The 23,074-nt window shown below is 36.8% G+C and overlaps 1 protein-coding gene across 2 annotated transcripts in view; it reads left to right on the forward strand.

Annotated features, from left to right (window-relative positions):
* Nucleotides 1-23,074, forward strand: part of cwo (transcription factor cwo) — an 81,833-nt gene that overhangs the window by 39,708 nt on the left and 19,051 nt on the right. For both annotated transcript variants that reach the window (XM_076367745.1, XM_076367744.1), the window contains one exon: nt 1,526-1,655. In XM_076367745.1, the coding sequence (XP_076223860.1) occupies nt 1,563-1,655 (93 nt within the window). In that variant the 5' untranslated portion in view covers nt 1,526-1,562. The remainder of the gene's footprint in view (nt 1-1,525; nt 1,656-23,074) is intronic.

Here is a 23,074-nt window from a genome sequence, read left to right on the forward strand (position 1 = left end):
GGGCAAGGGGTTAATGCGTTGAATGCCGTGGGAGTCACCGGTGACTGTCAATCATTACGTAATTTTTAAATTCATTATTCAATTTTCGCTTCGCAACTCTATCTACTGTCACTGTAACTTATTTTTAGAAAATAAGTTACTAAACAGTTCCATGCAAGTTAAAACGTAACTACTACGTATGTATCTACGTAAAAATTCTCGCATTCAAAGTAGTAAGATTTTTATACTAACTATAGCTTCCGTTTCCCGCGTTATCGGAAATCAATTTAGAAATAGAGGTTTGAAACGCTCCCGGCGATTTCCTGATACGAATGTAGGAGAAAGGATGAAGTTCTACGCGTACTCTTCGAATTAGGATGACCGATCGCGTGAGAGATCTCGAATGTTCTCGCGAAACAGAAAAATCCTCGAAAATACGAATTCTGAAACATGGAACTGTTCTTCGTGTAAAAAAAACACTAAAAAAATAACAAGTCGATTCCATCGAAATCTATCGTTGCATTTTTAGTTTTCAAATTTGTGGAAAACATTTTGTAATTTTAGATAAATCATTTTCTCCATTTTCTTATTGAATTGATTCGAATATTCTCGCAGTCTTCGATAATGTCGTTTCTCATATTAATCACGCGCGTTGATTAATAATCTCCGGCGAACGTTCCTTCGTAAATCTGTGCCACTATTTGCCAAAAGCTTTAAAGCAGAGTTTTATAAGGTTTCCTTTGTCGAGGTTCATGAGAATGTGAAAGCGACGAAAGTAACTCGAACACGACGTCCTTTGTGCTGTTACTGTCATTGTTCACGGAACTGTCGCGGGAAATTTCTTTTTGCCGGGACACCGTGCGTCACGGTGCAATCACGGCAAGAATTCAGGATCCTTGCGTGACTATCGTCATCAAATTCTAAGGCTTATTTTGAAATCTTTCGGCGTTGCTTCACTTTGGATCCCGTTTCTCAATAATTACAAACAGCCCTTTCTTTGTGGTTTCTTTTTTATTGTTCATTGTTTATTTGGTTTAATATCACTGAATTTGCCGACGACGAGTCTTGTACTGATTATCATATAATTGGTTAATTAACCTGGTAATTCCAAACCATTTCTAACGCAATGCTACTTGTATTGCATTAACCCTTTGCACTCCAATAATTTGTCACTAGAAATATTCAATGTATTTTTATAAGATACAGATGACTTAATGTTAACACTAGAACTAGCGTTTCGATTTTTTTGTTTAGCAGTTATTGATATCTTCGAAGCATTGAACATTCGAAATGATTTTGAAAACAAATAGTTTCACTAGAGTACTATAATGAATGTCTGAAGAAACTGAAAATAATCAATTGTTACAATTTTTATAGGAATTGTATATTAATCGTATGAAATGCTCGGTAGTTCTAGTGTCAAATACGAAATTTTACAATTTTTATGCAACTTTGGAGTGCGAATGGTTAAGTAATGTAATCAGAATAGTTTACTTATATTACTGTTTGAAGGAAGTCCTAAATGTACGCGTGATTTATGTTGCAGTTTGGACGGTAGATCATGCAAGGACGAAATATGCAGAATGAGAATAGGTGCCGGATACTGCGAAGGAAATCTGAATTTTGCCACGGCCTCGGAAGATGACGAAGTGTATACCAAGAAGAAGGTCTCTAGGGTAAGTCCTTGATTCATAGAAATCACGTGTCTATGCACGATTCATTGTAATTAACACTGGAACTACCAGACGAATCAAAGTCACACATTTCTAAATTCTTTTCTAATAATTATTGAAAAAATAATAGATCATTCTCGAAGAAATTTCTAAAGAAATTGTTTTAGTGATACGTGAACTAAGTTTTGAGTGATCGAATAGAAAAATTTTGAAAAGTTAACTTGACTGCTTGGTAGTTCTAGTGTTAAATGCACGACAAATATAATAGAAAAACAACATGATATATTTAAATATAACGTGTCTAGAGCACACCATACAAATCATTGGCAATTAATTACATAAAATGTCTTGGAAACAATTAAGTATTCGTTGCACACGAGACGAGCTACGAAATGAACGCGAGTCTAATTAGTTTTCATCTATTCTTTCCTCGCGTGCAACGAAGAGTACACACCATTGAGTACACTCGATTATGTTGAATAATAGATCTGCAAATAAAATATTCTCCTAAGGAAAAGGAGAGGAGAAAAGGAATGGAACGTGTACAAATATAAACCTGTTTTAACGAGTTAATTTGCCGAATCACTACTTCCCATTTATAAGGAAGCAAAAAACGTTGATTTACCGAAGCAGATAACGTTGTTTTTACTGGCCGGTTTCACTGAATACACCGACGAAAGTTTAATTGCGTTATTTTGAAAAATGGCACTTAAGATTAGCTTGAGTGCTAAACATAGTTGTAGATAGATTGAATGTTATAAATGTAAACATCAGTTCCGCAGTTTATGAAACATACGGCGAAGGTGATGTCTGGCTTACAGAACGAGAATTACTAAGTGGTTGTCGAAAATTGTTAATAATACAAATAGGAGAACAACACTAACGTTTTGAATAATTATTTAGTAAACCTTAAGGTTCGCTATAGACGTCAAACAATTAGAATCGAGACTTTAAACGAGTTTTTTTGCAGAATTCTTTACGATCAAGATTTTGCACTGTAATCGAAATCTCTTTAAAATCCAATTCTCCGGTTTCAAAATCATTTCGCAAACACACCCAAGAAATCTACTCATTCCCAAAAATTCTTAAACACTTTCAACATTAGAACAAGCTATTCTAATTATAGAATATCATGAATAATATTAATTATTAAAGAATTTACTCGGTTCCTCATTTTGTCTAGGCCAGAAAGCCCTTCATAGCTTCTGAATGTTATACAATAATTATCTGTTAAAAACCGTTAATTTTCTCAATTCTTCTTTCCTACACATAACCGCGTTGACTGTCCAGCTGATACATTTTTCAAATCAAGTCGAATACGCAACGCTTTCAAGCTACATCGATAACTTCGAAGCAAGAAAACTGCAACCCGCCATCTTGTCGGGCGCGGTTGTCCCAACGCGAACGAACCCCTTTTATAGATCCGACGTTTACATTGAAATAACGAATAACGTCACAGTTCTATCCGCGTTCTCTAATTGCCAACGACGTTTCCTCTCTTTTCTCGACGCCATTGTCGCCGTCAGGTTCCACGAAGAACGGCTATCGCAGACGTATATCGAGTTTCTCGGTAAGAGGACGCACGGCCGGCCGGAAGGCCGCGCGCCAAAATCTTCGCGCAGGGGCGGAACGCGCGGGGATGGTGGCTGGTATTTAGGCCGACGATAGAGAAAGGTTTTCCGTGTTGTCGTCGCCGCCGTTCGTATCAGTCCGTGACGCAACCGACGGCCGACGGCGACGATGACGGTCACGTTTCTCGAAAACGAGGATTGTGACATCCGCGTATCCGGGCGAAATCGGATACGCCGCGGTCTATTTCGGGCCCGGTTTTCGCCAACTTTTAACAAGCTGATTTCGCGACGAGTTCGTTTTTATCCGCGTCGTCTCTTGACATTTCATTCAAACGGTTCGTGTTACGCCGCTCGTATTTATGGGCCGCTGGCTGCCAGACGCGTGCGCCGCCCCGTCGCCGCGGCGCGTCCGCTTCCAAGAATGCACCTGTTAAAGCCTATTACAAATTATTCAAATTGTTACAAACGACTTGGCGCGCTGGCTTCAACCCGTAGCTGACGCGACCAGGTGGGAAACGCGCTTTTCACGCGACGTCTGAGTTCTTTTCGTACGAAATTGGACGTCTGGTTAGAAATCGAAAGGATCCAAGGCATCTTGAGGGCTGAGAAAGTCTGAATGGTCGATCGGCGTGAACGATGACACTGCAGATACAGTATCCGTCAACGACGTCGATGCTCGTCAAGAGTCTGCAGATGTTGCAGTTGCAACTGGGGATAAACAGACGAGGAAAGTGTAGCGTTTATTTCAATAAAAAGTCTAAGGCAATACTAAGACGTCTCTTTCCGATGTTCTAATGATGTATTCTGTGCGGTGGTCATCGGAGGAATGTCTATGGTTTTTTGTGAATCCGCCAGATCCTCTCGGCAGGCCGATTCCGTTATTCCCCGACAGCTCCGGGAAAACCCATATGTTTCCCTGAATCGTCGAGCTAGGTCGCTTTCGAGCGACTCGAATTTTCATTCGAGCAACACCTATAAAATTGGTTGTTTCGAAAGTGAACATTCCCTTGTTACCTGGTTTTGAACGAGTATACTCGTGAGAACAAAAAGCTTTGCCGTTTCTTCGGAAACCTATCGCATTCACGCAGCAATCACGTCGGACGCGTGTTAACAAACTTTGAGAACACCATCGTGACAAGCACAACGCGTTCTCGTTTAATGGGAATATTTTTAGCTCTCCCGCGACGCGTTGTTTACCATTTTTTCACGGCGACGGCTGCGTTGACGCGGCTTTTGCGTTCCGCATTCCGAGCGGACGCGAGCTTCGCCCGATTGACGCAAATTCCACGTTAACCCTTTGCCCTGATTTCTCTTCGCGACCGTGCTCGATAACACTACTCTGTCGTTGATAACACAGTAGGTAAAGAAAAGAATTTGGCTCTTATTCTACGTCTACGTTTGCCCTAAAAATTCAAGATCGATAATCGACAGGTATATAACACATATTAACCCTTTGCACTCGAGAGGCGCTTTTCACTCGCCATTTGATTTAACCCTCGAAATTATAAAATTTAAAATTCAATATTAAATTTTCTATAGTCTACCAACACATAGAACATCGAAATAAAATAGTTTCACTTAATTTATGCAAGGCATTGCTTTATATTAATTGTAAAAACTACCTTTGACATTCCATCAGAAAATAAGGAATGTTTGCGAAAAATATTCTCGAGTGCAAAGGATTAACACTCAGTAATATTCATATTAACCCTTCGCACTCGGAATTTCTTCACTAGAAACACCTTAACACTTTCTAACGAGGTAAAGACAATATTTCATAAAACTAATCAAAGAACAAAGCTTAATCTCAATATTTCTCAAATTACATTACACAGAATACAACAAACATCGAATTCACAGTTCTACTGCGTGAAATCAATTGGCGAGAGTCATCTCGAATGCAAATGGTTAACACGCATCAATACCTAATATCCAATTCACACGAGGATTCAACCGTGTAATTTTCATATCCCCGACTCGCATAATCGCCGTAACTACATGCACGCGCTCGCGCCGTGCAAACGAAAAGTTCGGAGAAGCCGAACGTCGCCGTCGATCAATGGGAACATTCGCGGGCGCGATACGGCGCCGATAAAAAGCGTTTCCGTCCACGTGGCGGAACGGGGGAAATACAAGCGAGCTAATTGATGCACGCGCCGGCGGTATCGGCAATAAATTCGCGCGATCGATGCCCGCATCGTTTTATCGCGCGTCGCGGCGGCCGCAGGAAACGGCGGAATTAACATTTACGCACGGCGAGCATGCGGGATCCTCGTGAATCGACGCGTACCGTTCAGCGTCGCAATTGCATCGAATCACGTGCAACGTGCACGTTCGAATCTGGCACCGTGGCCGGGCACCAGCGGGCATCGAACGTTCGGTTGCCGTGAAACGCCACTTTTGGCAGCCGGAGACTCGATACACATCCGGGCAACGTGGCACCGGACGACCTACCGATCATTCAAGCCGACTTGCGCAATTGCTTGCGTGCCTGCGGTGCACTCGCGCCGATGCATTCGATACAGACGAGGCGGGATGCACGCACGAGCGACTCGGATGCACGTGTCCCCGTCGTGTTTGGAAGCTGGTAATGTCGCCGATGCACGCTCGCGCCGATCTTCATGATTTTTGTACACCTGATTCACGCGAGCTTCGTTTAACCCGTTCGAGACCGATCGCACACCGTGTGCGCAATTGACTTCTGCAGGTAGAAGACCGGTTGCACACCGTCTGTGCAGTAATAATAATGTCCTTATGTCCTTCGCTTCTGGGGACCGTGTTCGAAAAAATCGCCGTCTCGAATGGGTAGTTCCACGAGGGTTCGTTTCACGGACGATATTCGCGTAGATACAGGTGCGAGAGGAAATAAAATATTGAGAGAAGCTGGTATAAATTTTGGTTTTTCCACTGTGCTGTATTTTCTCGCTATTTACATTGAGATAATCAGGGGGAGAATACAGTGGTGTACGTTGAGAGTTGTTTGAATTTGCTCTTTCTTATTTCATTTTTTTAGACAACTTGAAATATGCGACGAATATAATTGAACGAGAACGGAAGGAGATAAAAGAAATATGATAGGATACCGAGTCGCGATAATTTCAGACATATCTACGACTGGCATGGTACCAAATGAATTCATTGAAAGCTCAGGCGCATCGAATGAAGCTGCTGAATGAATGCACATAGCGATGCCCGAACAAACCATCAAAAATTCATTAAACATTGGCAACGTGCCTGTTCGATTAAAGTAATCGTGGTGTAATGTACGAAGAACAAGGCGAATAATAATAATACTGGAATTTTTTTATGGGAACAATCAGTGTAGTACCATTTCGTAAGACGTGGAATTTACAATATTAACCCTTTGCACTCGAAAGTTTTTCACAAGGAATATTCAATATTCTGCGATGAGATACAGACGATGTTCTTTGAAATGAATTAACGAGGAAACATATAAATTAAGAAGGAAAGTTATTTTATTTCAATATTCCACATATTGATGCATCATGCAAAGCTTAACCCTTTGCACTCGAAAGCTTTTCACTGGAAATATTTAAAATTTTTCGACGAGATATGGACGACATTGTTTGAAACTAATTCAACGAAAATTCACAGATAAATTAAGGGACGAAGCTATTTTATTTAAATACTTCCTATAGCGATACAAAGTTTAATTTAAAATACTAAATATTCACTTCTCGAGTGCAAAGGGTTAATATTATATATAAGACTTCATAATTTCGCAAATGAAATCAAAAGGTGACTGAGAGTCAAAGGGTTAAACATTTCGATGATCAAAAGTCAAGAAACTACCTTATGATCATTGCATCTGCTGCACATCTTTTCCTAAGAACAAACAATCTAAGAAATGTTATGTTTCTTCATATTCACGAGGACTAAAAATGTCTTTGTTGCTGGTTGATTGGAAAATCAGGTGGAGTGCTAATTGTTACGTTATAGCTACTAAGAAAGTTGATCTGCAGACTTTATATCGCATCGTTCAACTTACTCTACGTCGAAAGATTCTCGAAAGTGTTGGAGAACATAGATCGGAAAAAAGTTGAACGATTCGGAGTATGTTGGTTGTATCTGACACGTGACTGGTTACGGTAAGATAGCATTCAAAGGAATGCGCTAACCTCCTACGGTCATGCTTTATATAAGTTATTGGGCTACGTTTATATAAGCGGACTGTCCAAGATCTTCAACCGCTTCGACGAAACGTGCTCGAATAACAGCGTCCGAACATTGTATGGTCATCGGGGAAAGTGCGTGGACAGTGACATAACGCAATCTTGCCGGAGTAATGTCTTTCTCTCGGAAGGACGCATTTATTCTGAGGAATATTCAACATATTGGAAATACGATGATTTCGTTGTGAGGTCATTATTCATTAGGAACTGGTTTGGTCAACTTTACGAATTGATTGGTCCAAAGAGATCTACCAATTTGAATAATTCTTTCGAAGTAGTATTATGATACTATTATAATATTGTAGGAGAAAGAGAATTTCATTTGAAACGGTATAATCATTTCATGACAACTCGCAATAAAACAATCCACAAATCAAACGCATTATTTATACAATCAAATGCTCTTGTCTCGCACACTTTCTAGAACATTCTTTCGTTGTCATGAATTAACTTCACGTATATTTGGAATATTCTAGATTCCTAAGAAACGAGCATTATTAACATAAAAATCGATATAGAGAAAATCCATTTAGAATATTCCAATGCCAACATTCCTTATTTTCTGATGGAATATCAATGGTATTTTTGACAATTAATATAAAACAATACCTTGCATAAATTAAGTGAAATTATTTTATTTCGATGTTCCATGTGTTGGTAAATTATAGAAAATTTAAATTTTATCACTTCGTTGGGTTAAATCAAATGGCGAGTGAAAGGCGCCTCTCGAGTGCAAAGGGTGAATACTAGAACTAAAATGACTGGTTTCGATTTTTTTGTTTAGCAATTATTGATATCTTCGAAATGATTTTGAAAATAAATAGCTTCATGTGAGTACTATAATGAATGTCTGAAGAAATTGAAAATAATATTGTTACAATTTTTATGGGAATTGCATATTAATCGTATTAAATGCTCGGTAGTTCTAGTGTTAATATCATTGTAACGATGTTACATTCAGTAATGATATTGAAAAATGATAGTGTCTAAAAGACTACCAAAATAATCATCGAAGCTGTATTATCTGAAAGATACAAGCAAGGCTAAAATCTCATTTTGAATAAATAATATCGTTATCTCTCATTATCAGTTCACTCAGCTGAAGAATTTGAACTCCTTCGACTTCTCTGGACGTAAAGAATTTTTCTAACGGGCATGTTTATTCTATTGTATCTATTATTCTTTACATTACAATCATTTCGTTGTAACGGGATTTAAACAAGCTTCAGATTTGCATAATATTCTCGCGACAGAACGTTATGTTCGCTTGTGACGTCTCGTTTCAGGAAAATTGAATTCTGCTGCGAAACTAACGAGAACCTTGCGGTCAGAGATAATGATGAAACACTCATTACGACCCTGAATGAGTGCTAAGACCTTTACTACTCAAATGTCTGCGACAGAGTTAATTATAGCACACAAGAAACTATACGACCCGATGTAATAACAAACCACGGGTATTAGTTGATCGCTATGTCGACGGTTTACAGCGCAAACATTGCATATACACTTCTAATATTTGGGTCGAAAGCTTTTGTAACGATTCAACTTTACTATTTAAAGAAATTATTTTTCAACTACATCCATCACCTACCATAAATAAACAAAACTGCAACTGAATTATCACTGGAACCTCAATAATTGTGACTAAAGTAACAGTTATTTCTGAATTTTAATTAAAAACCAATAAACTATCGAACCAAAAACGAATCAAGGATCACGAATCGGTAATTCCCTTGATTCTCGTTTAACAATGAATATTAATTATATAAATTATATAAATAAAACAAAGTATCGATCACCCTGCTATTTCTTAATACGAATAAATTAGAGGAGTATGGGCTCCAATTAAAAATAGCGTTCGAATTGACGTCACAAGTTTTCAGTGATATCTGTATCCTGTTCGGTTTTAATCGGCTTTATCGATATATTAACACTTCACGCTTGTTTCTCCGATGAACGTTGTTTCGTGATTTATCTCAGTGTGTCAAGAACATCAGAAAGATACAGTGACCCCTTAATTCTGGCTCCGTCATGTTTTCGTTCCTTGATCTTGATTGAGGTTGGAGTCGGTAAACATTCGTGAACATTCTCATGGTACCCCCTGAACCGCGTGATGTAATCGTTTCCCCCCTGATGCGTAGAAGATAATGTGTTATCCACGAAAATTCGTTCGTTCACAGTACCAGTTCTTAGATAAGACCCCCCCCCCCGCCATTACTCAAATTGACACGTTGAATGCCGCACGATTTCACGGAGTAAAATACACGAAATGAGAAGATATAATATTGGATTATGCAATTGAATTGCGTTATTGTTATTACACGTTTAATGCTATTTATAATATAGGAAATATTACCTAGTGCAGTGATATTTAATAAGATGAACGTGCAATGACAATAACGTAATTCAATTCAATAATTTAATGTTGTATGCTTTTATTCTGTCAATCGTTTCTATATTATAAATAATTGTAACTTAATATTTCTATGTGATAATGATTAGCTATGTTATAATTTAATTTAATAATCTTCTATATTAATATTAATATTATAATTCAATTCAATAATTCAATATTATATCATTTTATTCTATTAATCGTTTCTATATTATAAACAATTATAATTTAATAATCTTCTATATTACAAATAATATTATATCCTTTTATTTTATAAATCAGTTCTATATTACAAATAATTATAATTTAATATTTCTATGTGATAATGATTAGCTATGTTATAATTTAATTTAATAATCTTCTATATTAATATTAATATTATAATTCAATTCAATAATTCAATATTATATCCTCTTATTTCATTAAACATTTCCATATTATAAGTACTGTTTCAAACAATCACCGTTTAATTGCGCGAATTACAGTGATTTGATTGATTTGGTGGTCACCGGTGACCCCCATGTCATTCAACGCGTGAAGTAATCCTTTAGAAATAGATGCCCACGTATTTTCATGAATACACCTCTTAGATTATGGACTCGTTATCTTAATTAAATCGCACTAGCTCAAGAGCGGTTATTCCTTTGTTTGTGATCTTGAAATATGCTCTGTTCAGAGCTCACCGAGATAATGGAATTGCTTGAGTAGCCAAGATGTTTCAGCTGTTTCGAGACTGCGTGTGTGTTTGCACGTTACTCAGAATCGTAGGATCGCTGCTATAAATCTTTCTGTTGCGCTAGGCAAGTGGAAGAGATACGTTCACGCGTTACTCGTGCGAGGTTCACCGGATCATTGAATTTAACACTATTTCTACTGAAACTGTAAAAAGATACTTTTCGAATTTTTTTCTGAAAATTGTTTCTCAAGTTTAGTATTTTTTTAAAAGGTTGAGTAAAAAAATACCTTCCGAAATTTTCTCTGAAAATTTTTTCTCAGGTTTAGTATTCTGAAGTTTGAGTTTTCAACTTTTCCTCGATAAAATTAACTATGAGAAATGTTCAGAATTCAATTGAGGAAAAATAGTCAAACTAAGAAAATCATTTGAACATTTCGAAAATTAGTAGAAATAGAGTTTGTAATTCTTTAAAAGAATGAGACAAGACATATTTTAGAAAAGTATGTTAATTTGGAAGTGAATGAAAGATAATTGATGAGAAACATGGCAAGTTCTTCATTCGAATGAAATATGAATAAAGATTTGAAAAATGATAAAAGTAGATTATATAGGTGAACAGGAAATTTCGTGAAGGAATCGGGGATATGAATCATCCCGATGATAGTCTTCAATTATACAGAGCCAGGTACGTGTTATCGTACTGGTACTCGACTCGGAAGATAACATTTCGTAGATACTATCTACGAAAACAATAAACTCCATCAAAACAATATATATTCAAATAACAGACGACGAGTCGATAAATCGTATTCATGAACATATGTCCGTCACAATTAAAGTCGGCGTCCATTACATCACTAGATAAGAAAACGAATAGCATGGTTCATTCAACTTGAGCATATCTACTAGAATGTCTTGCGTATATTTTTAGCAATCTTCAACATGAAATGTAAGTCTTGTGTGAATATTGTAAACACTCCTTTGTAATCTTACACTTAAAAGATAACTTCTTTAACAAACTGTACATGCATACTTCTCACGCTTTCTCACGCGAATCACATTTACAGTGAATTTACATCACATACGTGCCCATAATTACGAAAGTGGTCTAAGTTGAAGTTCAAAAAACTATGAGTTTATCAGTGATTTCGCATCGCTTGCGAAATAAAACGAACAAAACTATATGACTCAGCCCACTTTCGTAATTACGAGCACGTATGTTCATATCTCGAATAAGCATTATACAACATTTCCTAATGTTCCCCAATTTTCCACCTAAATCATTCCAAAATGCTGGAAAATTCGTATTAACCACTCGAAAGTTTTTCGCTAGAAATATTCAACATTTTATTTAAATGTATCACATAGCAGTACAAAATTTAATTTAAAATACTAAATATTCATAGTTTTACTCGAGTCATCTCTCGAGTGCAAAGGATTCATCCTATTATATACGATGGTGGCCATAAACGAATCAAATTATACACGAAAGATTAACACTAGAACTCCCGTCAAGATGATTGGTTCTTTATTTCGCAATTATTGATATCTTCAAAGCAATGAATATTCCAAGTGATCTTGAAAATAAATAGTTCCACTTGAATAATATAATAAATATCTGAAGAAACCGAGAATAATCTATTGTTACAGTTTTTATAGATATTACATATCAATCCTACTAACCCTTTGCGGACGAATGTCGACATTTTGGCGAGAGATGTTCATATTTGCAACACTAAGTCGCAAACAAATGATTTGATTACTAAAATAGCTAGAGATCAGTACGTAGTTTCCTTATTTTTATTATTTATGCGATCGATATAGAATTTATCTTCATCTGTTAAAGGTTTTGTACATTTCAAAGAATCTTCGTCCGCAAGTTCATAATTCTGCATTTTTATTTTTCGTAGGAAGAACATTGATATCATACGATTACATAGGAAGAACATTGATATCATTGATATCATATGACACTAAGTCGCAAACAAATGATTTAATAATTAAAACAGCTGGAGATCAGTACGCAGTTTCCCTTTTCCAATTATCTAAGCAATCGATATAATTTAGCTTCATCTGCTGACGATATTCTATATCTCAAAGAATCTTCGTCGTTCTAGCGTTAAAAACGAATGTTCCGACTTGATCTAAGTAAATTAATGCCATTGGCCAGAGCGTGGTCCGTTGCGAAAGAGCCGAACCGATTGGTAACCTAAGCTCACGCTTATTTTCGTAAAGCGTACTTACCGCCGGCTTAAAAATAATTTACTTTGCGTCCGCGCTTGAAATGTTGACACTCCCGACTATCCTTGACTCGTTTCTGCGGATCACCGTGGAAGCGATCCTACAATCTTGAAAATCGCCGCGATTGCCAATTCAAGTTGTCGCCGTTCGGCCGAAGACGAGGCGAAAATTTCTGGGCCTTTATCTTCGGTTACACAAGCTACACCGCTGTAAACTCTTGCGTAATTCCGATTATGTACTCTTTCGGCGATCGGTCATCGAGATGTCGGCCGCGTACGAATCGACCGTCTCCTTTCGCGTGAAAACAATCGTCCGAATATACTTGCCGATGTAAGTCTCGTGAACACCGGAGACAGAAGAGATCGATCGAAGCTGATAGAAACATTTTAACCCTTTGCACTCCGAGAGTTTTTCAATGGAAATATTCGACACTTTTTTACGATATAGGCGATATTGTTTGAAACTACTTTAACGATAATTCATAGATAAATTAAGCAACAAAGGCGTTTTATTTCGAATATTTCTCGTTACGATGCGAAGTTTAATTTGAAATATTCACCCTTTGCACTGGAGAATATATTTCTCAACAAATGTTCATTATTTTCCGATGAAATATCAATGATATTTTTTGCAACTAACACAAAGATATACCTTGTATAAATTAAGTGACAGAACTATTTTATTTGGATGTTCCATGTGTTGATATATGATAGAAAACTTAATATTGAATTTCAAGATTTATCATTTTGCTGTGTCAAATCAAACGGCGATTGAGAGTCGTCTCTCGAGTGCAAAGGGTTAATATTTCAAATTAAACTTCGCATCGTTACGAGAAATATGCGAAAAAGAACGCCTTTGTTGCTTAATTTATCTATGAATTATCGTCAAATTAGTTAAATTAGAAAAGGTCAAAATAAAATTCCCTGAACAAAGGATTTCCTAGTCGGAGCGCGTGTTCTAGATTCTCGAAGCTTTGGCTCGATAATCGAATTTGGAATTCTGCAAATCTGAATTTCTAAATGCGAATATTCCCTGATTGAGTCCGTAGGTTGCCAAACCTAGGTCCTTGAGCCAACGATTTTCTGGCTTTAATCCATTGATTCCAGAATATCCCTGGTAATTGTCGAATCTGGAATTCCTCGTACTCCTGTTCTAAAATCGGTGGCCTCATTCGTATCGTATCACGAACTTTCATACAATTATAAATTCTAAATTATTTAACTACATAATTATAAATTCAATTGAAAATTGTATAAAACAGAAAATTAATCAGATGATCACATTTCTCCAAAGATTTCGAAATATTGAGAACAAGCTAATTTTCGTGATTCTTATTCACGAAGCTATCGTTTGATAAAACTTCGTTATAAAACCATAACAACAATAGCGATATTAATTTCTTATTATGATCTAATCACATCTAATTACCTTGAATTACTGCTTATAGACTTTTCGAGAACCTTTGTAAACGTCGTCTGACGCAAGTCGGTCTCCACTACCTAAATTGAATTTGATCAGTTGCAGTTAAATATAGAATACGTCTAATGAAGAATTAGCTAGTTACATAAGTTGATTCAGGAAACATCGTTCAGTTTCGTCTATATAAAGAAATTGATCAGTCAGACTAGAACTCGTAGGAATAAGGACAACGAATGATGCAAGCCTCGGGTTACGAGTGTCTCCCCGCTTTCACGCGGCGATTGTGATTTTCACACTATCGCGTCGGACAGAAATGTCCCCAATGGAGACGTCGAATTCCTCGAACGGTAAATTCACTTATTTCGAAGTTCCGAACCGTGCAGTTTAACACTAGAACTACCGATCACTTAAACTGACTTATACAAATCTCTTTATGAAAACCGTAGACTTGCGTTTACTGAGATCTTCAATTGAGCAGTACCTCAATTTTGCTATTACTGAATTAGTTTCGTGAATAATCAAACTATTTCGTACCGTTTCAGTAATTGTACAAGAAGAGATTAGAAATGAGTCATTTTGAACCATCTGGTGGTTCTAGTGTTAAAGATAATCTCGAAAAATCGATTGAACCGCTCGGCGGTTTTAGCGTTAAACGGGCTGTGCTGTGTGCACGTGATCATCTTTGTCTCCCGATTTCTCCGCCGTCGGGATAGAAGAGTTTCGACTGGAATACGTTGTTAACGGTGTACGTGCCAGCAGTGGTGAACGTGATTTTCGCATCGCCGCGACCCCGACGATTCACGCTGGGAAATACCTGACTTAATTCTCGGTCATGGCTCCGGCAGTGAGTCAGGGTCTCGATACAGCTTCTACGTCATTGGATGTTACCACGGGCCAATGACGATTCGTAATGCGTAACAAATTTACGATCGAGCCGTCCAACATTAGTCGGAGAATCGGCCTTACTGTTCGTCCCACTGACGTCATTAGAATCGCTATTAACGTCGATTCGAGCGTCGACGTATGGATCTAACGATTACAGATTATGCGTTATATCAACCCTTCGTCGACGCATGTCGACGGTTTGGCGGGTTGAACGTTTCACGTTTGGAATACTGACTTGCAAACGAATGATTCGGTTACTCGAACAGCGAGAGATCATATAGTTTCCTTCCCTTCGATTGTTTATGCATTCGATGTAGAAGTTAGCTTCATATGCTGCAAGTCTGTAATTAACACGTCAAGCGAGAATCTTGAACGTTTTTAATTAACACATTACGTACCGGCTAATTTTCAGAAAACTAAATTGCGGAAAAACTCAGATAAATTGTCATGTAATATATTTTAACACGTTCACTGCCGTGAGAATTTTAGGCATTCTATGCAATGTTCCTTATTCTTTTATAACAATGACAAATCTTGCAGTAACTATTCACTACTAGCATAAAACGTACGATTTCATTTGTACTTTCAATTTATTTTGCTTTATATTACGACACAATTCAAATACCAAGATTGTACCAAACTGGAAATCTCTTGCTACGAGTATATTCGTGACTGGCAGCGAATGGGTTAAATAATCAATTCGAATGAAATTTTATATTTTTCTCGATACCGTGGTAATTAGCGAAGCCGCACAGCTAAGTGTCTTCGCATAAAAACGAGATTTCTCGTTACCGGTACGCAACGTGTTAACAATTCGAACGCGCAGCGTCCGGTATTTCTAGTGGAATACTTTCGGAGCGCGAAGGGTTGACATTGCCAATGCAAAGTTCGAACGACAACCAAAAAATCGCTCGCCTCTATATTTGCTTTCGGGGCGCACGTGATCGCGGCAGCCTCGCATGCGAGCACTGCTTACTTAGAGGCCACGCTCGGGAGAGGCCTTAACGACAGAATAATTTGGTCGAAGTGTACCGGTTGGTCTTCCGGCACGTTTCCACCTCACGGACCGGCCGACATGACGTGTCCCAACAGAAAAAGTCGAGGTCGTCTTCACCTGACTGTTTACGTTCGATCACTTCACCTTCTCTTCCTCTGAATCCCTCTTAACCCCTTGCTTTGCAATATCGTGTAGAGAAGATTTCTAATGTGGTTCAACAAACGTAAATGTCATTGAGTTGTGCTAACCCTTTGCACTCGAGAGGTGACTCTCATTCACCACCTGATTTCATGGAGTAAAACTATGAAATTTAACCCTTTGCGGACGAAGATTCTTTGAAATATACAAAAGCTTCAGCAGGTGAAGTTAAATTATGTATTAATAATAGGAAAAACAGAAACTATGTACTGATATCTTGCTGTTTAAGTAATTGACTCATTTGTTTGCGACTTAGTCTTCGAAATATGAACATTTCATCTCGAAATGACAACATTCGTCCGCAAGGGGTTAATATTATACCTTGTATAACGCATATTAACATAGAAATAAACGATACGCGTATGAAAAGAAAAGTCATAGATATATTTCATTGTTTATATTTAATAATAAAGTTTCACAGTTTGTAATGATAAATTTTAAATGGCTCTGCTTCGGAGCCCTCGATTTCAAAGAGTTAACCCTTTGCACTCGAGAGGTGACTCTCACTCACCATTTGATTTCATATAGTAAAACTATAAAATTTGATATTTAATATTATACTTCGTATAACGCATCGATTTGAGAAATATTGAAATAAAACAGACATAGAAAAAATCTAGACATAGAAAGAAAAATTCTGATTTTGTGTACTGCAATCTTTATATTCTCTAAGCTAAACTGCTACAAAATGGCGCAGTTACTCGCTAACTTCGGAATCCCTTTTCGTAACACGTCTATTGTTGACTGACTCGATTGTAAATAATGTTTATAAACCGAAATATATCATCTAAAATGTACTAGTTCCTCGAAATTTCAATTATTGTGGAGCGTTTGGAGCGTGAAAACCTATTTTTCCCACAGAAAATTAGCTTCGAGCTTTTATGAGAAGCGAAGTAATCGAGATATCGACGGCTAAGCCTATTTATATCTATATCTACACCTATATTTAGGATGTCTCTAGGATTTCATTCTTTGTCCCGCGCGTGGCGATCGGGATTTATCGAGTCACGAGCCTCGCGAAGGTTTTCTGGAAGTTGGCTGAGTAACATCGCGATGACTGTACGCCATCGGCACTTCGACATCCTTGTCCGCGTGGCTTCCAAGGAAGTGAAATGTTTTGACTCACGTCCGCGCCGCCGTGAAACTATGTTCACACGCGACGGGTTCGAAAATGTATAATGGGACGCAAAAGAGCGCGGTAGAATTAACAAATTGCGCGCCGGCTAATTTTCAGGAAACTTGTATCGCTGCGCATGCTAGAACTCGGATATATCGTTGCGTAATATATTTGAAATAGATAATCAACTCGAATTTAATGTATTTTTAAATGCTGTCGTAATTAGCAAAGTTGCACAGCTAAGTGTCTTTACATAAGAACGAGATTTCCCGTTGCCGGTACGCAATGCGTTAATAGGAGACAAAGAGAACATGTTCGTTAGCGCTGGAATTACCGAGCATTTAACGCGATTGGCATGTAATTCTTGTAAAGATCGCGAGAAATTCTGTTTTCCTTTAAGTAATCGTCGCGGTGTTCGAGTGAAACTATTTTCGAAATCATTCCGTAGATTCAATGCGTATCGAATGATTGAAACATCAATGATAGCGAAGTAAGAGACGCGAGAACCGGCGTTTTGAAGATTACCGATTGTCAATAGATGAACGGCGAGATTGTGTGTTTCGAATAAATGTTTAAGTAATTGGAATATTATAGATTAAATTGATTTTCTATAATACCGACTTTTACATGTTAATGATCATGTTGAACGAATCTAGAATATTCCAATTGAACGTGAAATTAACGCATGGTGACGAAATGTTCTAGAAAGTGCGCAATTTGATTTAGATTCATTATTTTATTGCAAATATTATTTATACAAATAAAATATTCCCTTTCCCCTATATAAATGCACGTTTTAACCCTTTGCACCCGGAAGTTCTTCAGTAGAAATATTTAAACATTGTCTGACGAGATAAAGATGACGTTGTTTGAAACTAATTTAACGATAATTTACTGATACATTAAGCAACAAAGCTATTTTATTTAAATATTTCACGTTGTAAACAACTAGATGGCAGTCTGACGTAAGCATTTCGATAGCAACTAACAAATAACTGCTGCTCTTTATCTTATTTCTTGACAAATTCATTTTAAAGAATCTTGTCTACATCCAATTAGAAAGTATAGAATATCATAAACTAATTCCTAGAAAAATAAATTTATTGCTTTGTTGCGTCATCTTAAACTATACCTTTCCTTTATAGTTATGATTTTTGCATTATTTTAACAATTGTAAGGCATACTCCAGACACAAAACAATACAATTGTAAAGCCTGAACGTCTTCAAAGAACGTGTCAACGAGTTAATCCTTGTTACAGCAATTATTTCGCTGCAAAATAACTTCGCAGGCCGACTAACGAGAAAAAGAGTCCTCTAAAAAGACAATGTGCAGAGAATTTTTCGAGAAACCGCATATCTGACGCTGTTACGTTTTATTCTCGCAGGTCGATCCGAGGGTCGGCCCGATATTTATGGAAAGAAGTAACGTGACCAGAAAATAGCTCGGTTATTGGGCATACAATCGCGAAAAACGTTCACGTGGCGATGATTGTCGGTGACCCAAATAGTGTAACCACAGTGGCGTAGGAACGGAGCATAATACACACACACGAACGAACGCTACGTCGCCGACTGCTTAACTCTCGTTGCGTCGCTGAGACTATAGGCGGGACGCGACATTATTCATGATCCTATGGGGCTTCGTTGCTTCGGAACGTTTAATTTCACCGTTCAGATTTATTTTTGACCTGTAACGCAATTATCATTGATTTCTCTCTCACCGTTCGGAAGAAAGTTCCTCCGTTACGTTTTATTACAGTGCAGAAGTTCTGAGACACCTTATACATGATCGTTCGAATTCAGCAATTAGATATTCCAGTGCTTTGAATAATTACGAGCACCTGTGACATTAACACTTCATGAAATATTGATAGTTATAGATAACCCTTCGCACTAGAAAGTTTTTCAATAGAAATATTCATTTTCTGACGATATGTATTATAGATTGTAATTTAGATTGTAACTAGGCAACAAAGGTGTTTTATCTAAATATTTTGTAGCAGTGCAAAGTTTAGTTTGAAATATTAAATATTCAACTTCATTTCGTTGTATCGAATGAAGTGACTGATAGTCACCTCTCGAGTGTAAAATGCGGTTTCCAATCTGGGAGGCGACAAAATTTTTAATAAAAAATTAATATTCACACCATAATACAAATAAACTTCACATCGTAACGTAACAGAAAATTCAGTGAACATTTACTTTGTAATACAGTTACTTAAAACGTGTCTGTATATCTATTAACCCTTTGCACTCGAAAGTTTTTCACTGGAAATAGTTAACATTTTTCGACAAGATACAGACGACATCGTTTGAAACTAATTTAACGATAACTCACAGATAAATTAGACGAAGCTTTTATTCAAATATTTCCTGTAGTAATGCAAAGTTCAATTTAAAATACTAAATATTCGACTTCATAGTTTTGCTTAAATCGAGTGATGACTGAGTCATTAGTCATTGAGGAAAATACAGAAAATGGAAGAAATGTAGTATTAAATCATTTCATTGAATTGCTGCTTGAATGCCACCATATTCTGTAGCATTGTTTATAATGTAGAAATGTCAGTCGTTTCATTGTATGAACTATAGCAATTCGATTTGGTTGGGGTCACCAGTGACCCCATGGTATTCAACTTGTCAATGGATGTTTATTGTACGACTTATTAGAATTTCCCTGTTTTTCCTCGATGGAAGAAGACTGTAACGAATATTCAGTTAAACATTTTATTTCGATTCAAATTCGAATTCAAATGTTGTTAAGTTGCAATAAACATTCGAATCTCGTTGAATCGGGTTACGCGAATAAGTTCATTGTTTGCTCGTTTGTAAAAGCGAGCACATAACAGTAAGAGAACTTGTAAATAGCCGGGTAACAGTAATATTATGCCTTGGAACAGCAGCGGATGATGATATAACATTGTCACGTGAAATATATTACCTGACATAGATCATGTGACGCTTATAGACTGGCCATAAAAGGCTACGGAATAAAAGTATCATTTATAGCGGAGAATCATGTCTTAAGAACTACGATTTCTTATTCTTCGAGTTAATTTTTACTCGCGTCCTTAACGCAACGCGGTAATAAGAGAATAAAATGAAGGTAAAACGTAAGATTCGTGTAACATAAACTTTATTGTTTTGGAATTCTATTTTTGAAACGATCTTCGTGTAAATGAGACGATAAAATGTGTTTTATTTTCTCTTTTGAATAAGACAACCCTTTTATCAGCTGAATTCTTCTTTGTGACTTAAAATTTATGTAGTATGAAATTAATAAATATGAAGCTGTAGACGCGAATTAACAATGTATTCAATAGTCTTAATAATTTTATTAAGAGGAATATATTTTGTAACTTTGAGGTTACAGCGACGTTGGAGGTTCACGACTGTATGTGTAAAAATGAAAGTTGATTAATCATTTCGCGGTAGAAAATTAAACATATCGATTTAATTGAAATCAATTGAATAGTCATTGTGTGGTAAAAAATTGAATACTTCGATTTAATTAAATTTATTCAGTTAAATAGTCATTTTGCGGTAAAAAGTTAGATACATCAATTTGACTAAACTTAATCAATAAAATAGTCACATCGCCGTAGAATATTAAATACATAAATTTCATTCATTTTAATCAATTAAATTTATTCAGTTAAGTAATCATTTTGCAGTAAAAAATTAGATACGTCAATTTAACTAAACTCAATCAATAAAATAGTAATTTCACGGTAAAAAATTGAATACATCAATTTCATTCATTTCAACCAATTAAATTTATTCAATTAAACAGTCATTTCGCGATACAAAATTGAATACATCGATCCAGCCGAGTCCATCCACGTGCGACTTCAAAGTGACTCCACAGTGGTCCTATACAGGGTTAAAATAAGACGAACGCGTGACTCGAGCAACGTGCGAGATACGTTTTATCTCTTCCCTCGGTTCGTCATTCGCACGTGTTAAACATTTCTGCCCGTGCATTCGCCACGCACGTGATGCCATCTAGCCCTCGATTGGCTAAACTGAATATCGGTTTCGTTCGACGAGATCTCGAATTCCGTGAACACCCGTTATCACCCCCGCTGTACGACATGTAACGAGAAAACAGGAATGACTAGACAGTTACTGTCTCGCAATACTTTTATCGGCTGTGCAAATTCAACCGCTGGAACATTGTCCGGAACGATCACCGGGAATCGCGGTGCCTAGATAAAAGATAATTAATTATGCATAATTCAATCTGTCCGGGTGGCCAAACATAATATTATTCTACGTGTTCGCTCGCAGATAACTATTCAGAATAACTTTCACGATAGTCTCCGCTTCGAACCGAGTTCCTATCGATTTTCTCGACTAGCGAATGATACCGATGAATTTCAGTGATTTGTTTAATTAACCTGTACCACTTCCGAGGAAATATTTGTGAAACGTGTCAGAGGATAGCGGTACTCGCGAAAACGTGAAATAATATCAAAATATACGTAGGGATCATCGAAAACTTGAAAGTAACTTAATATTTCATTTAAAAAATCACTGCACATAAACAATAATGTAAACAAAGTTTCTGGTGGCACGGAATGTAACACATTGAGTGCACGATTTTCCCGAGAATAATATAGAAAATTGAAGTAATGGAATATCTAGTTGTATAATTGAATTGTTTTATTATTCTAGGTTTATCTTGTTGAGTATCACTGAATTAGTTAGTGTTACTTGTTATATAGAAGAGGTTTCAATTAATCATCGTTTAATCCAATGAATGGTAGTAATTTGCGAAATAGATAGCTTCAAAAAACAGAAACAGAAACAGAAACAACATTTCACTGCTGTAGAACTATGCTGTAATAAATATTCTATATATAAGAATGTTAGTGATTAAAGGTTGTTATACCAATATCGTTAGAGTAACATGTAACATAAAACGCAAAGAAAAAATCTGACGACTGTAGTTACAATGAGCGAACGTATTGAACCGTTCGGTTTCAATGAATAACATTTCTCCTCGGGTTCTAAATTCGTTCGTTCCATTTAGGCAGGTGAAATATCTTCGGGTCACGATCTGATTCAGCTTTGGGCAGACGGTGTGAATAACGCGGTTGAAACGTTCCGGTGAATTCGGTCGCGACCGACTAACAGCCGTTATAGATTTTTATTATGTTCCGATCGCTTAATGTCGCATTCGAGGATAGCTATCATCGCGAAGATAGTTATTATCCTTGTGTCGAGATCCTGGAGATATGGTTTTCACGTAAAATGTTCCGAGAAGACTGGTCTCTCTATTATTAAAATATTTGTAATAGGGATTTTTAATATAGCTGTAATAATTATAGTAGAATGTAATTGGAAAATTATAATTGCGATGGGAAATAATTGTTTTAGCAAGCACTGTATTTTGGTCTCATCGAAATGTTCCGCGAATACTGGTTCCTCTATTATTAAAATATTTGTAATAGGGTTGTTTAATATAGTTATACTAATTATAGTAGAATATAATTGGAAAATTATAATTGCGATGGGAAATCATTTTTCTTAGCAAGCACTGTATTTTGGTCTCACTAAAATGTTCTGCGAAAACTTTTTCTATATTTAGAATATTTGTAATGGAAATATTTAATATAGTTATACTAATTATATTAAGAATATAATTGAAGAATTATAATTACAATAGGAAATAATTTTTCTTAGCAAACACCGCACTTCACATATTCTGTGTATTCTCCCTA

The sequence above is a fragment of the Nomia melanderi genome, chromosome 5, assembly GCF_051020985.1.
Source record: "Nomia melanderi isolate GNS246 chromosome 5, iyNomMela1, whole genome shotgun sequence".
Classification (NCBI taxonomy): Eukaryota; Metazoa; Arthropoda; class Insecta; order Hymenoptera; family Halictidae; genus Nomia; species Nomia melanderi.